Genomic DNA, 16,716 nt, shown 5'->3' with positions numbered 1-16,716 from the left:
CACATTGTAAAGTGTTTGTTCAGTTCGGGATCTGTTAGGTCTTTTGTAAGGAATGTCAATTTTCCTTGAGATGAATGCTGTTCTCAATTGGCACAATTTGGTACAAATCAGTACTTTTCAGGCTTATTGTCTTGCATCAAAGTATGCAAAGCAGGATTTTTTTTTTGAGTCCCGAATGTTGTAGTGGAAGGGGGTCCAAAGCGTGAATGTAGACCGTAATTTCCGGACTATAAGCCGCACCAGCTAAATTTAGGGGAAAATACAGATTGCTCCATATATAAGCCGCACCCGACTATAAGCCGCAGGGTTTTGATGTGTAATTACCGTAGTATATAGGGGTTCCTGCTACCACGGAGGGGATTGTCGGGACAGAGATGACTGTTTGGGAACGCAAAGCGTCCCATTTATTAACAATAAATCTTTCAATCATTCAATCAAACTTTCACATCTTTGACATGGCGAACAGCATTCGTGCAGAGTACAAATAATACAACGGTGCAAAGTAATACAAAGTGCTCGCCTGTACGTTATCAAAATAAGCAGCCTACCGGTATATGAAAAGTCAGTCTTTAATCATTGTGTCATCGTCTTCCTCCTGCGTACTAAAACCACCGAAATCCTCTTCGTCGGTGTCGGAGAAGAACAGGCCGTAAATAAGCCGCACCCTTGTATAAGCCGCAGGGACCAGAACGAGGGGAAAAAGTAGCGGCTTATAGTCCGGAAATTACGGTATATATACTGTATATGTATGTATTGCAGGATTAGGTCTTTGCTTTTTTGCGGATGATGTGGTCCTGCTTGCATGGTCAGGATCTTCATCTCTTACTGGATCGGTTCGCAGCTGAGTATGAAGCAACTGGGATGACAATCAGGACTTTCAAGTCCAAGACCATGGTTCTCGTCCAGAAAAGGGTGGAGCACCATCTCCGGGTTGGGGAGGAGATCCTGCCCCAAGTGAGGGAGTTCAAGTACTTCGGGGTCTTGTTCACGAGTGAGGATGAGATCGACAGGTGGATCGGTCGGTGCGGCGTCTGCAGTGATGCGGACCCTGCATCTGTCCGACGTGGTGAAAAAGGACCCGCAGACTTTTTTTGGACTCTGGGAATCACTAATTAGCCAGAGTTTTTTGAACGCAGATTTCTGGAACAATACAATGAATACAATTTATACGTAAGTAGCAAAACCTTAAAATCCCATCTTAAGTGCACAGGAAGCCAGTGCAGGTGAGCCAGTATAGGCGTAATATGATCAAACTTTCGTGTTCTTGTCAAAAGTCTAGCAGCCACATTTTGTACCTACTGTAATATTTTAATGCTAGACATAGGGAGACCCGAAAATAATGTGTTGCAGCAATATAGACGAGACATAACGAACGCATGAATAATGATCTCAGCGTCGGTGGTGGATAAATTGGGACGGATTTTAGCGATATTACAGAGATGAAAGAAGGCTGTTTTAGTAACACCTTTAATGTGTGACTCAAATGACAGTTAGGTCGAAGATAATACCGAGAATCTATACCGAATCGCTTTGTGTAATTGTCTGGTTGTCAAATGTTAAGGTGGTATTATTAAATAGGTGCCGGTGTCGAGCAGGACCGATAATCAGCATGTCTGTTTACTTAGCGTTAAGATGCAAAAAGTTGCTGGACATTCATTGTTTAATTTTCATTTAGATAATTTAATTGCTTATGCCTATAGAAAGGTCATTCAATTGAGCCGAAGATCGCATGTTTTCATGGTGTATTTAATATTTTATTGCTGTTAATACAATGTCTTTGTATCAGCCCACTAAACAAGTATATATATTCATATATATCATCAAAATATAATCTCAATAATAAAACTAAACACCAAACCATATTGGTTATATTTACAATCTGTTACGGTAATAGTTTCCATTGTGGCATTTACAATATGGGTGACCAGGTTTTAGCATCCCATATGTCTGGTATGAAAACAAAACCCAACATCAACTCCAAGACAAAGAAATAACATACAATTGGCATCTTAAGGAGTAATTAAAGGGTACTTTTGAGTCCAGTTTGACTTGTTTACGAACGAGGGAGAACCTGGGCCAAGGTGTCCCGAGCGCTGTGACTAAGCCTATCCGGGAACTTGACATCATACTCCACGATCAGGTCCCCTCGGCGGTCAGGGCGCTTGGGATAAGGCAACCCCTCGCCGCTAATGCGCCGCTTCATCCCAGGCTGCACCACCTCTGTTGTCGTCACTGGGACCACCTTGCCTTCCAGGGTGGGTACGTTGATTGTGGAGCCACACAACGCCTAAATGGACAGAAACAACATTTAAACATTAATCATACTTTTTTTTTTTTTAAAAGAGGTATTCAAACGCTATAGGGAGCAGCATTTCAACTTACATCTCGGAGTGTGATCTTGGCAACGTAAACGACGTCCGAGTTGTCACGCTTGAACACTGGATGCGGTTTGTCCTTCAGCAGAAAGACCACATCAGCTGGAATGTTTGTTGGAGTTTCATCCCCCTCTTTAGGAAATGTGATTTTAGTGCCTTCCTTCCATCCCTTCTTTATCTCCACCTCCAGGATCTTACTCTCTGTTCTCAGAGTTCGCCCATCAGTGTTCAACCTTTTGCGATTGATCTTCATTTTCTTTGTGCAGCCAGAAAGCACTTCCTCCAAGCTCACACGCAGCTCATGGACGACAGCGGGGTCTTGATGCTTCTTCACGACGCTGCTGTGGCCGCCGAAGCCTCCCATACCGGAGCTGAAGGAGCGGGGGAAGCCGCCGCCGCCCATTCCAAAGTGGCCAAAAGCGTCATCAGCGTCCATATTCTCATCCATGCCATTGCGCCCGCCAAAGAACTGCTCAAAAGGATTTCTTCCACCGAAAAAGTCTGAGAAGATCACATGTGGGTCACCTTGGAAGGAGTAGCTGAAGTTGCCTGGACCACCACCCCCACCTGACGGACCACCACCCTTAAGACCTACATAAAAAAAGAGGAAAACAAATAATGGTTAATGATCAAAAGGTTGCAGGTATCCATTATTTTAGTAATCCAGTAATCTATCGATTAGTTCTTCGAGCAAATAGATAAAACACACTTAATAGCAACAATGCGATTTTTGGGAAAAATAAACTAAGATTTACCCGCTTGCCATAACCTTCATTATTTTTTTCATCAACATTCACTTTTAAAATGTGCGTGTTAGTAAAAATAAAAAAATAACTCTCTGCTAGGGCAATAAGATTTTGAGAAAAAAACTAATTGCCATTTTGCTTTCCAAAATTACGATTGTGATTCGAATTGCGATTACATTTTTTTTTTTACATATAAATGCATAAAACTGCGAAAATAACGAGTGAAGAAAGACACGTTACTTTTAGACTGTCAATCAACATATTCTTGTCTCAAGATGTCTCACCTTAGAAAAATATGCAATAGTTTACTTAAAAAAAATATTAGGCTTCATGCAGAGAGACTCTGAGCTTTTGTCTACATCATGCTCTTAAACTGAAAAAATTATCGATAAAAACTATAGTGTGGATGATGTAATGTAACTATAACATATAATACCGTATTTTTCGGATTATAAATCGCAGTTTTTTTCATAGTTTGGCCGTGGGTGCGATTTATACTCTGGAGGGACTTATGTGTGAAATTATTAACACATTACCGTAAAATATCAAATAATATTATTTAGCTCATTCGCGTAAGAGACGAAGCAAATGGCAGCAATCGTCACTCACACGTCAGCCAATAAGAATTTGGCGGGGGAGGTTCATGGCAGAAGTGCATTGCGGGTCATGGGATGCTAACTGCTGTATGCTACTGCCGTAGCTATTAAAATGGATCACATCAACATTGGCGGTAACTTATAAAAACTGAGAAAGACTGAACTAAAATGGCACCGAAAAGGAAATCATATACTGCAGGTTACAAGCTGGACATAGTAAAATATACAGCAGAGAACGGCAATCAAGCAGCAGAAAGAAAGGACATACCAGAGGCGACACCGGGGAGGAAGATTTAATTGGATTTAGCGATCGGGAGTGACAGATTGTTTGGTAAACGTATAGCATGTTCTATATGTTATAGTTATTTGAATGACTCTTACCATGATGTGTTGCGTTAACATACCAGGCACGTTCTCAGTTGGTTATTTATGCGTCATATAACGTACACTTATTCAGCCTGTTGTTCACTATTCTTTATTTATTTTAAATTGCCTTTCAAATGTCTATTCTTGGTGTTGGATTTGATCACATAAATTTCCCCCAAAAATGCGACTTATACTCCAGTGCGACGTATATATGTTTTTTCCTTCTTTATTGTGCATTTTGGGCCGGTGCGACGTATACTCCGGAGCGACTTATAGTCCGAAAAATACGCCACTCTGACTCAAACTGTACTATCTGATCACAGTTTTCATTTGTGCCGTAATAATCAACATGTCAACATACTGATTGCAAAGACAATATCAAAGTCACAAGACCGGAGAACGGTTCTTTTAGGGGAGAATGCTTTACTTTGCCAAACTAAAAATATAAATGAACAGATGACCTGTTGTATTCAAATATTTTATCGAGTGATCATAAAACTGATTTTGTCAACCTAAAGCACTCACTTTAGGTTGACTACACATTGATTGCTCTTTATCTAATCTTGGTAAAATCAGGATGTAGCTGTTGCAAAAGGGCACATGACACGCAACTAAAAAAAAAGTTTTCTGGTGGCACCCGAACATCCAACCATTTCTGTGGCAAAAGAAATTAGATCATTTTTATTTTTTAAATATGAATTGCCCTTTGCATCTTCGCTTACATTCTTCCACTATGAGTCTCTATTAAGGCTACAGTGTTGCCATGGTAACATAACTTAGGCCACAGTTGACAGATTTCACAAGTGCTGTATAAATTAGTGTCCATTCCAAAGGTGACATAATGTCTCATCTATGTGTGTAGCACACATTCCCACCATTAGGAGAATAATACTAGAGCAGTTTACAGGGCCAGTGTGGTCAATACCGTCCGATATTGACGCTTTTTACTTCATTTGTTTTCCAGATTATTGAATGTTGTCTTCTTTTTTTGATCATGACCTAAATTCTTGCAAAACATGAGACATTTTTTAATCAAAAAAATTTATCGGTCAGCAACTTAACAACACATAAATAGATGCATGGTTTAAACTCCACAATCTGGGTCACCGCTTGCCGAAACACTGGGGAGTAGGGATGATGTTCGTTAAGAAATTATCGATATCGATGCCATTATCGAATCATCTTATCGAACCGATTCCTTATCGAATCCAGATAGGATGTTGTGTGTGTTGTTGTGTGTGCACTGAGTTCCAAAAGCCGTAGATGTTATGTGACTGGGCCGGCACGCTGTTTATATGGAGGAAAAGCGGACGTGACTGAGGACAGCATGCGGGTGCAGGTTTCAGGTGAGAGAAGACGCTAAAGGCACGCCCCCAGTGAGCATATAGTGCTGCAATGTGCGTTGTAAATAAAAAAAATTGCCGACAAACACATCACCAACATGGACGAGGTGCCGCTCACTTTCGACATCCCGGTGAAGCACACTGTGTAAAAGAAGGGGACCAGCATGGTAGCGAATCGATACGCACAACGGGGCAAGAGAAGTCGGCTTTTACTGTTGTGCTAGCTTGCTATGCTAATGGTCAACGAGACGAGACCGTCCATGCATGCTAGCGTATGTTTTAAACTAGCGTATGTTTAACCATGCCTGCGCCCAAAAATACGCCGCGCCTTATTTATGCGTTAAATACCAAAATAGCACGCGTAACTGACACGGCGCCTTTTAATACGGTGCGCCCTATGGTCGCGAAAATGCGGTATAGTGGCTTCGATAACGGGAACCGGTTCTCAAAAAGGGATTCGAATCCATGGAAATCGGTTCTTTTCTTATCGAAGCATTGGGAGAACTGGTTTTCGAACATCATCCCTACTGGTGAGAAGCAGTGATGTATACAAGTAATTGAAGAATACAAATGATGATTTCCCATTTGAAAGTGTTGTTTAGTAAATGTTACCTTGCAAAAAAAGCACAAAAAAACTAAATAACTTTGACAGGGAAAAAAGTTGTCTTTACCCCCACAAAATGTGCTGGAAAAATAAGCAAAACCGTGGCCCTAAAACAGAGGTACCGTTGCACCTCTAGTAAACACCAATATATATATATATATGAACAAAATGACAGTTGTCAGCTGTTCGCATATATTACCTCAATCAAACATGGCAGAAATGTCTGGTACAAGATACCGCAGTAGCAAACAGTAGGGGTGCAGCAGTACTCTCTATTATCTTGCACAAGACAATCCGCCTTTAATAAAAAAAAAAAATGATATTGAGATCAAATGAAAAAAAAAAAATACTTGTGATTATTTTCTTTTTGCCATATCGCCCAGCCTGTATAATAGTATTGCTTTTTGTACAGTTAATTACAAAGGGTATTATTAATTGAATGTGATTCCTACGCATTTGTGCACTTCATGTGTATATCGATGTACTTTCTTTGTGTGCTTAGATTATCAATAAACCACCAAGTTCTTTCTTTCTGTCTCTAATTCTGTTTATATATTTGGCAGAAAGGCCAGAATATATATATATATATATATATATATATATATATATATATATATATATATATATATATATATATATATATATATATATATATATATATATATATATATATATATATATATATATATATATATATATATATATATATATATATATTCTGTATATATATAGCGTAGCTGGTGTTACATTGTACAATAAAGAGCAAAAATTTAAAAATAGATCAAAATGATGTAATATAAGAACTTTGTTGAGCCTTTTTAAAGAAAATATATGCATCATTGCCAATCATGCAAATTATATGATAATGACATATAGACCACGTCGCCACCACTACAAGCATATTTGCAATCTGGGGGAAAGTCTGAGGTGTGCAAAGATACACATAACATAACATCAACCTTTTTATACAGTGGTCTCAAGTATTACTACAAATCGAACGATACACAATGTTATATTTATTTTAAAAATTCTGACGATGAGGATTTGCACTTTACTACTCTGCCTTAGGCTGCTTTGCAAAGGCAGATCCATTAATCTGCCTCACCCACAAGCTGTTGAGACAAAGCTACATGTGAATCTAGCTTGTTACAACTTGGCTAATACCTTAATTAAACCAGAAATGGAAGCTCATACACCATCCCTTAGATCGGGTGTTTGAATCTACTTTTTGTATTACGTATGATCGTGATGACAAGCATGTCGTGGACACACAATGCTACACAACATCAGCTTATATACAATTTTTTTTGGATTGTGCCTATCGTTCACAATTATTCTTAGGGACAAGAAGACAAATATATATATTTTTTATGCATTAATACTCGTAAAAAAAAAGGTAAATAAAAGTTTGCTTACAAATGGAGTCAATGGGATGTCCTCTATTCCAACCATAAAGCCCTCTAAATAACCATCTAAAAAGTGCCAACAATACTACATTTATATTTTGTGACCTGAATTTTAACCAAATATTACTGATATTGTATTATAAGCGCTAACAAAGACAAACCATTTTTAGCGGCGCATTGTCAAAGAGAGCTAACTAGCTTGTGCTGCTATATTGACGTATTAAGCTGGTGAGTTGCTTTCTCGCCTTGGAGCTTGTGGCAAGAGCTTGTGGAAGTTTATTCCAGTACATAAATAACGCCTCTCATCTTGGTAGTAAAAGGGTGAGGATATAATCCGGCAAATTGGTTTAGTCTGGCATCCAATTTAGACCCAGAAATAGTGAGAAAGACACAAAAAGACGCTTGGTTCCACTCCTCTTTTTTCTTTGCAAGGATTATAAATCATGTTTCATCTAAACGGGAATATATCAACATCCTGACAGTCGGCATTCTAGTGAAAGAAGACATTGTGCAGTAAGTGATGTTTTATTATGTTTGTTGGCTCTCATGAAGTCTGCAGCGAGTGATGTAGTTGAAGGAAAAAGTGAACGTTGTGATACGTTTGTAAAATTAATGTTATGTTATGTTAATGTAATATTACATGTTATTATGAATGTGCCTCTTACTACATTATATACTTACAGCATGTACCGTATTTTCCGCACCGGATTATAAGGCGCACTGCCGATGAACGGTCTATTTTTGATCTTTTTTCAGCTATAAGGCACATCGGATTATAGGGCGCATTAAAGGAGTCATATTATTATTTTTTTCTAAATTGAAAACACTTCCTTGTGGTCTACATAACATGTAATGGTGGTTCTTTGGTCAAAATGTTGAATAGATTATGTTTTACAGATCATCTTCAAGCCGCTTTCTGACAGTCGCTTCAGGAGGCGCCGTTTTATGGGCGGTCTTATTTACGTGGCTCACCTTCGACAGCGTCTTCTCCCCGTCATCTTTGTTGTAGCGGTGTAGCGTGCAAGGACGGGAGTGGAAGAAGTGTCAAAAGATGGAGCTAACTGTTTTAATGACATTCAGACATTACTTAAATCAATAAAGGAGCAGCATCTCCTCATCCGTGGCTCACTAGTGTAATAACAACGCCGGAAATGTGTCCTATGAAAAACCGTCCAACTGGAACTCTCTAATAACTAAAGTTCCTTGGGTGAATAATGTAAACTCACGACACCGGTATGTTTTAGCGCTTTCATGGTGGGTTTACTGACAGGTATAAGAACTTTACACTACTTTATATTAGAAATGGCAACAGCGGAGGATGAATGTCCCATAATAAGAAGATAGAGAAAAAGAAGAAGCTTATCGACTACGGTGTCGGCACGGACTACAAAGGCGGACGCGTGCAATTTTTCAGGACTTATGCACATCCCAAATACAGATCAGCAGGTACCAGAAGGTAAGAAAAGTTGCTTTTGCATAATATTGCAAAACAAAACGCCAGATAATATGTCTTACCTTATACACACACACCATAATAATACTCGTATGTTGAAGCACAGTACAATCCATCAAGCGGTGCGGCTTCATAGCTTACCAGAGTCGTACTAAAACATTTTGATAGATTTTTGAGCGCTGTGTGTAATGTTCTATATGTATCTCTTAAGTTTGACTGCCATCTACTGGTCCCACTTCTCATTTCACCATGTACCAAATAAAATAGCTTTGAGGTCGGTGAGCAAAACCAAAATTATTATCATTAGGCGCACATGGTTATTAAAAAAGTTAAAGTACCAATGAGTGTCACACACACACTAGGTGTGGTGAAATTAACCTCTGCATTTGACCCATCCCCTTGTTCACCCCCTGGGAGGTGAGGGGAGCAGTGAGCAGCAGCGGTGGGCTGATTTAACCCCCAATTCCAACCCTTGATGTTGAGTGCCAAGCAGGGAGGTAATGGGTCCCATTTATATAGTCTTTGTTATGACTCGGTCAGGGTTTGAACTCACAAACTACCGATCTCAGGGTTGACACTAACCACAAGGCCACTGAGTAAAGGACTCACTGTCGAGTTTTGAGAAACATAAGGATTTTAAGTGCGCCTTATAGTCCAGAAAATACGGTATATAAAAACCTTGATGGCAATGTTTGGATCCTTTTTTTTTTAAAGAGCTTTATCTGCAGGATCTCCTATAGGTTCCATTATAAGATTACTTTTTAATCGCATCTATATACAAGTTAGAATGCACAAAATAAGAAAAACATACATTATATTGCCAAAAGTACTTAATCCAAATGATGAGAATCAGGTGTCCAAATCACTTGGCCCAGCCACAGGTGTATAAAATCAAGCACGTAGGCCTGGAGACTGTTTCTACAAACATTTGTGAAAGAATGGGCCGCTCTCAGGAGCTCAGTGATTTCCAGCATGGAACTGTCATAGGATGCCACCTGTGCAACAAATCTAGTCGTGAAATTTCCTTGATCCTAAATATTCCAAAGTCAACTGTCGGCTTTATTATAAGAAAATGGAAGAGTTTGGGAACAACAGCAACTCAGCCACAAAGTAGTAGGCTACGTAAACTGTCAAGAGGGGTCAGCGGATGCTGAACTGCATAGTGCAAGACTGCACAGTCAGTTGCTACAGAGCTCCAAACTTAATGTGACCTTCCAATTAGCCCACGTACAGTACGCGGAGTGCTTCATGGAATGGGTTTCCATGGCCGAGCAGCTGCATCTAAGCCATACATCACCAAGTCTAATGCAAAGTGTCGGATGTAGTGGTCCACATCACCACTGGACTCTAGAGCAGTGGAGACACCTTCTCTGGAGTGATGAATCACACTTTTCCATCTGGCAATCTGATGGACGAGTCTGGGTTTTGGAGGTTGGCAGCAGAACGGTACATTTCGGACTGCATTGTGCTGAGTGTGAAATTTGGTGGAGGAGGAATTATGGTGTGGGGTTGTTTTTCAGAAGTTGGGCTTGGCCCCTTAGTTCTAGTGAAAGGAACTTTGAATGCTCCAAGATACCAAAACATTTTAGACTATTCCATGCTCTCAACCTTGTGGGAACAGTTTGGAACGGGCCCCTTCCTCTTCCAACATGACTGTGCACCAGTGCACAAAGGAAGGTCCATAAAGACATGGATGACAGAGTCTGGTGTGGATGAACTTGACTGGCCTGCACAGAGTCCTGACCTGAACCCGATGGAACACCTTTGGGATGAATTAGAACGGAGACTGAGAGCCAGGCCTTCTCGACCCACCAATGTGTGACCTCACCACTTTTGGAAGAATGGTAGAACATTCCTATAAACACACTCCGCAACCTTGTGGACAGCCTTCCCAGAAGAGTTGAAGCTGTAATAACCGCAAAAGGTGGACCGACATCATATTGACCCCTATGGGTTAGGAATGGGATGGCACTTCAAGTTCATATGCTAGTCAAGGCAGGTGGCCAAATACTTTTGGCAATATAGTGTATGTGTTCTTACGTTACAGGATTGTGAATGATCGTCAAGATTCCCCCAAAAAAGTTCAGTTACTCTTTAGGCGGGCCACATAAAACGATGTGGCGGGCCAGATCTGGCCCACGGGCCTTGAGTTTGATACTCGTGATTCCAAAAAATATAAATATTAATTTTGATACTTGGTGCAAAAGCGAAAACTACTATCGACTCTCATTCATCAAATCAAAAAACAGGGATCGATTCCTCTGATATTGATACAATCAATATTTCGATGGGTCCGCCCACTCCATACCACGTTTTAAGACGTCTTGGTAAAACGAGTAAGAACAACGACACACTTCCTGCTTCAAGAGCCTCGCTTTTCCAGGCCCAAAGGCAACTTTAACGGCCAACTGAGCAGAGTTTTGCCTGCCAAAGTATCTTACTGCGGTGCCATCAGCATAACATACTTCACATGCTATTTAAAAAATAGATCATCGGTATCTCAAGCTGGTGTCCGATTACAAATATAAATTTAAAAAAAACTCACCTTCTTCACCAAAGCGATCGTAAATGTCCTTTTTCTTTGGGTCGCTCAGCACATCGTAAGCTTCGGCGATTTCCTTAAATTTCTCCTCAGCGTCTGGCGACTTGTTCTTATCGGGGTGATATCGGAGCGCCTGCTTGCGATAAGCTTTCTTGATTTCGTCCTCGGAGGCGCCTTTCTTAGTGCCTAAAATGTCGTAGTAGTCTTTCCCCATTCTGACCACCCGGCAGCCAGTCCTTTCAAGAAGTACAAAGTGTTTGTCCTCTTGCTCAATCGTCCTGTTTCAACTACGCGACGCAGCCGAGATATGTTCAATTTAAACAGCGTGGAAAGTTCCAGAGCTTTCCATAACAAGACAGAACAATCTCCATTCCAATGTGGCGACCGAGTGAAGCCACGCCCCTTCCTACGTCACACAGTGATGCCTTCATGGACAGCCAGACATATTCCATCTAGTACAGTAATACCCCATCCCATATTTAGTCTCCTAAAATCCACAAGAACATGGCCGCGACTCTATTTTTAAAGTGGCATGTACTATTTTTTATTTATTTCACAGCTAATATAAAACACTGGGACTTGAATAAGCGGTACATAAAATTGACACAACTCACAAAATGATAGGGCCACTTGTTGTCTGTTATGTGAAATTTCAGGGTGGTGCTAGAATGCTCGAGAATTCTCTAGATCAGAGGTCTTCAATGGGGGTCTGCGACTCCTATAGGGTCCACAGAGGTACTGCAGGGCGGCCGTATTTTTTTATTTTATTTTTTATATATACAGTTATGTTCAAAAGTTTAAATACACTTGTAAAGAACATACTGTCATGGCTGTCTTGAGTTTACAGTAATTTCTACAACTCATTTTTTTTTGTGATAGAATGATTGGAGCACATACTTGTTGTTCACAAAAAATATTCATGAAGTTCTTTTATGAATTTATTATGGGTCTACTGAAAATGTGACCACATCTGCTGGGTCAAAAGTATACATACAGCAATGTTAATATTTGGTTACATGTCCCTTGGCAAGTTTCACAGCAATAAGGCACTTTTGGTAGCCATCCACAAGGCTTCTAGGAAGCTTCTGGTAAAATGTTTGACCACTCCTCTTGGCAAAATTGGTGCAGTTCAGCTAAATGTGTTGGTTTAGTGACATTGACTTGTTTCTTCAACATTGTCCACACGTTTAAGTCAGGACTTTGGGAAGGCCATTCTAAAACCTTAATTCTAGCCTAATTTAGCCATTCCTTTACCACTTTTGACGTGTGTTTGATTGTTTGAGACTTTTATTAGTAGGTTGCACAGTGAAGTACATATTCCGTACAATTGACCACTAAATGGTAACACCCGAATAAGTTTTTCAACTTGGGGTCATTGTCCTGTTGGAACAACCAACTGCGCCCAAGACCCACCCTCCGGGCTGATGATTTTAGGTTGTCCTGAAGAATTTGGAGGTAATCCTCCTATTTCATTGTCCCATTTACTCTCTGTAAAGCACCAGCTCCATTGGCAGCGAAACAGGCCCATAGCATAATACTACCACCACCATGCTTGACGGTAGGGATGGTATTCCTGGGATTAAAGGCCTCACCTTTTCTCCTCCACACATATTGCTGGGTATTGTGGCCAAACAGCTCAATTTTTGCTTCATCTGACCACAGAACGTTCCTCCAGAAGGTCTTATCTTTGTCCATGTGATGAAAACAAGAGACATTAAGGTCTTTCCACATCAAGAAACAACATACCCGATCTAATTTTGTACATCTTGTTGTCTGAGCAACTAAAATATTCAGTTGTAAACAATGAACCTACAAGGTTAGAACTGAGTCATCATTCTATATTCAGGAATAAAAGAGACTGAGGTGTTTTTACGGTACGTTCAAGGGCCGCTGAACAGAGTGGGACGCCACAACGTATGCCAAAAGTAATATAATAAGATAATATAAAATAATAATAAGATTTTTTTTTTTTGCTACGCACTTTTCCTTTAAATAAATCGTATTGTGCTGTACAGTACAAAACCAATGTTTAATACAATAAAAGCTTAACCAATAAAACAAATAAAATACTAAAACTAAAAACTAGGGATGTCCGATAATATCGGCCTGCCGATATTATCGGCCGATAAATGCGTTAAAATGTTATATCGGAAATTATCGGTATCGTTTTTTTTATTATCTCTATCGTTTTTTTGTTGTTGTTTTTTTGTTGTTGTTTTTTTGTTTGTTTTTTATTAAATCAACATAAAAAACACAAGATACACTTACAATTAGTGCACCAACCCAAAAAACCTCCCCCCATTTCTTTCTGTTATCAATATTCTGGTTCCTACATTATATATCAATATATATCAATACAGTCTGCAAGGGATACAGTCTGTAAGCACACATGACTGTGCGTGCTGCTGGTCCACTAATAGTACTAACCTTTAACAGTTAATTTTACTCATTTTCATTAATTACTAGTTTCTATGTAACTGTTTTTATACTGTTTTACTTTCTTTTTTATTCAAGAAAATGTTTTTAATTTAGTTATCTTATTTTATTTTATTTTTAAAAAAGTACCTTATCTTCACCATACATGGTTGTCCAAATTAGGCATAATAATGTGTTAATTCCACAACTGCATATATCGGTTGATATCGGTATCGGTTGATATCGGTATCGGTAATTAAAGAGTTGGACAATATCGGAATATCGGAATATCGGATATCGGCAAAAAGCCATTATCGGACATCCCTACTAAAAACACAAAAACAGCAAAATATTGGGTTGTCTATTTATTTTTGGTTATTCAAAAAAATTACTTGGTCAAAATATTTCAGTGCTTGTATAGGTACTTTTTGAGCACATTCAACAAAACAGCGACAATAATGACAACCATGCTAATTTTGGTCGTGATAACCGTATTATATTCATATATACAGTATATATATATATATATATATATATATATATATATATATATATATATATATATATATATATATATATATATATATATATATATATATATATATATATATATATATATATTTAATTTGTATTATTTTTTTCCCAAGATTGCGTCGCTGTAGTGGCTGCTGTTGGCAGGAGCTGTGTGCTCTTGTGTCATCCTTTTGTGTTCCTGATTTCATGTGGGGTTTTTTGCCTTTTGGTTCGGGGCCCTTTGGGACTGTGTGACAAGGGGTGGCACTTTTGTGACTTCTGCTGTGCTTTTTTGTGAACTTCTGGATCTGCCTCCCGGGAACCTTTTGGCCATGGAGACCAGGTGCTGGGTCTCTGCCACACCAGAGTCCGCTTGGAGAGACTGGAGGAGAGGAGATGCGGATGAAGAGACAGGGCTGCGGAGCTGGCGCCGAGCGCCGGGACGGACAAGCTTCACAGTGTCTTGGCTGAATGAGCAGGTGTCGGACACCTCGGTCTCCTTGGACGCATCCTCGCCCATTCATGCGGACTGGACAGTGGCCGAGAGTTGGTTGGTGGCCGAGGGTGGAGTCGGCTCTCTTGGTTGCTTTGTTGGGTCTGCTCCTGTCTCTGGCCAAACTGCCCCCACCCCAGCAGACGATGGCGTGGAACACCACAGAGGCCACTACAGTGTATATGTTTTTTTTGTTGTTGTTGTTTTACTTTTGTGTCTGTGTGTAGAAGTGGCTGGTTGCATCAGCTTTGCTCTTTTAATGTCTTTAATGTCCTTTGTGTTCTTTGATGTGTCCCTCTTACACACATGTTTATGTGTGCTATGGATATAAGGTTTTTTTTCTTCCCCTTGGCCTCAGTCTGGACCCCCTCTCCAGGGGCCCAGGCTTAGACTGAATTGTTTTCTCACCCTTTTTACAGATTGTGAGTTCAGATAATTTATTTCTTGATTTTTTTCACGTTTTAATATGTTTTTTGCAATTTACATTTTGCCAGAAAGGGACAAGCGGTAGAAAATAGATGGATGGACAGTACCACATAAAATGTGTTTTAATTGCTGATGCTGGTTTATTGATTATGTACACTGTTGGTGGTGATTCAATGCACAGTAGTGTGTGAATGTGTTTCTGTATAGTATTTCTCCAGCAATGAAAACATAAATTATGGTATTTTGAGAGGTAATCTTTGGACACAGGACATCACTGAAGGCCTAGGTGGGAAACGCACGGCCCGCCAGTGGGAAATAGTGTCAAAGCGCTTTGAGTACCTTGAAGGTAAAAAAGCGCTATGCAAGTATTTGGGTGTTGGCTGAGTACTTTAACTCCACAAGGTGCTCATCAAAAACATCTCGTTGCCGGCATGGCTAAATGCGGCGACTGCGCATGCTCTTCACTTCTGTGGCATGAATTGATTTACGTGGACCTACCTACGACTTAAACAAGTTGAAAAATGTATTCAGGTGTTACCATTTAGTGGTCAATTGTACGGAATATGTACTGTACTGTGTAATCTACTAATAAAAGTTTCAATCAATCAATCAAAAAAAGTTTCAATCAATGCTGGGTAATGGATTTCTTATGTTACCTAGCTCATTTACATCCCTAATTATTATTGTTAACAATAATAATTATGTATAAAGTAACATATTATTTATAACAAAAATTGACATTCACCAGTGAGTGTGAAAGTGTACCACAGGTAGCTACTAGCTAATAATAACACACAAAGTCGGTACAGCATTAATTTATTTTCTTCATACAACGTTGACAATCCATCCATCCATCCATTTTCTACCGCTTGTCCCTTTTGGGGTCGCAGGGGGTGCTAGAGCCTATGTCAGCTGCATTCGGGCGGAAGGCGGGGTACACCCCGGACAAGTCGCCACCTCATCACAGGGCCAACACAGATAGACAGACAACATTCACACTCACATTCACACACTAGGGCCAATTTTTTTTAGTGTTGCCAATCAACCTATCCCCAGGTGCATGTCTTTGGAGGTGGGAGGAAGCCGGAGTACCCGGAGGGAACCCACGCAGTCACGGGGAGAACAAGCAAACTCCACACAGAGAAAGATCCCGAGCCCGGGATTGAACTCAGGACTACTCAGGACCTTCGTATTGTGAGGCACATGCACTAACCCCTGTTCCACCGTGCCGCCCTAATTATTATTGTTAATAATAATAATTATTTATAACGTAACATATTATTTATAACAAAAATTGACATTCACCAGTGAGTGTGAAAGTGTACCATAGGACTTGGCAGCTACTAGCTAATAATAACACACAAAGTCGGTACAGTATTCATTTATTTTCTTCATACAACGTTGACAATGACCTTTCAATTCTCTCAACTTCTATTGG

The 16,716-nt window shown here is 39.8% G+C and overlaps 1 protein-coding gene across 1 annotated transcript; it reads right to left on the bottom strand.

The window, feature by feature from the left end:
* Window positions 1-418: 418 nt before the first annotated feature.
* Window positions 419-11,844, bottom strand: dnajb1b (DnaJ heat shock protein family (Hsp40) member B1b). The gene is made up of 3 exons (XM_062032408.1): window positions 11,435-11,844; window positions 2,383-2,966; window positions 419-2,287 (listed from the first exon to the last, which is right to left on the bottom strand). Exons 1-3 carry the CDS (start codon window positions 11,643-11,645, stop codon window positions 2,054-2,056), a joined length of 1,029 nt encoding a protein of 342 aa, XP_061888392.1. The 5' UTR covers window positions 11,646-11,844; the 3' UTR covers window positions 419-2,053.
* Window positions 11,845-16,716: the final 4,872 nt, after the last annotated feature.

This window comes from Entelurus aequoreus, linkage group LG22 (assembly GCF_033978785.1).
Source record: "Entelurus aequoreus isolate RoL-2023_Sb linkage group LG22, RoL_Eaeq_v1.1, whole genome shotgun sequence".
NCBI classification, from domain to species: domain Eukaryota; kingdom Metazoa; phylum Chordata; class Actinopteri; order Syngnathiformes; family Syngnathidae; genus Entelurus; species Entelurus aequoreus.
Note: the sequence above shows the minus strand (reverse complement) of the source record. Positions and strands in the feature narration are given on the sequence as shown.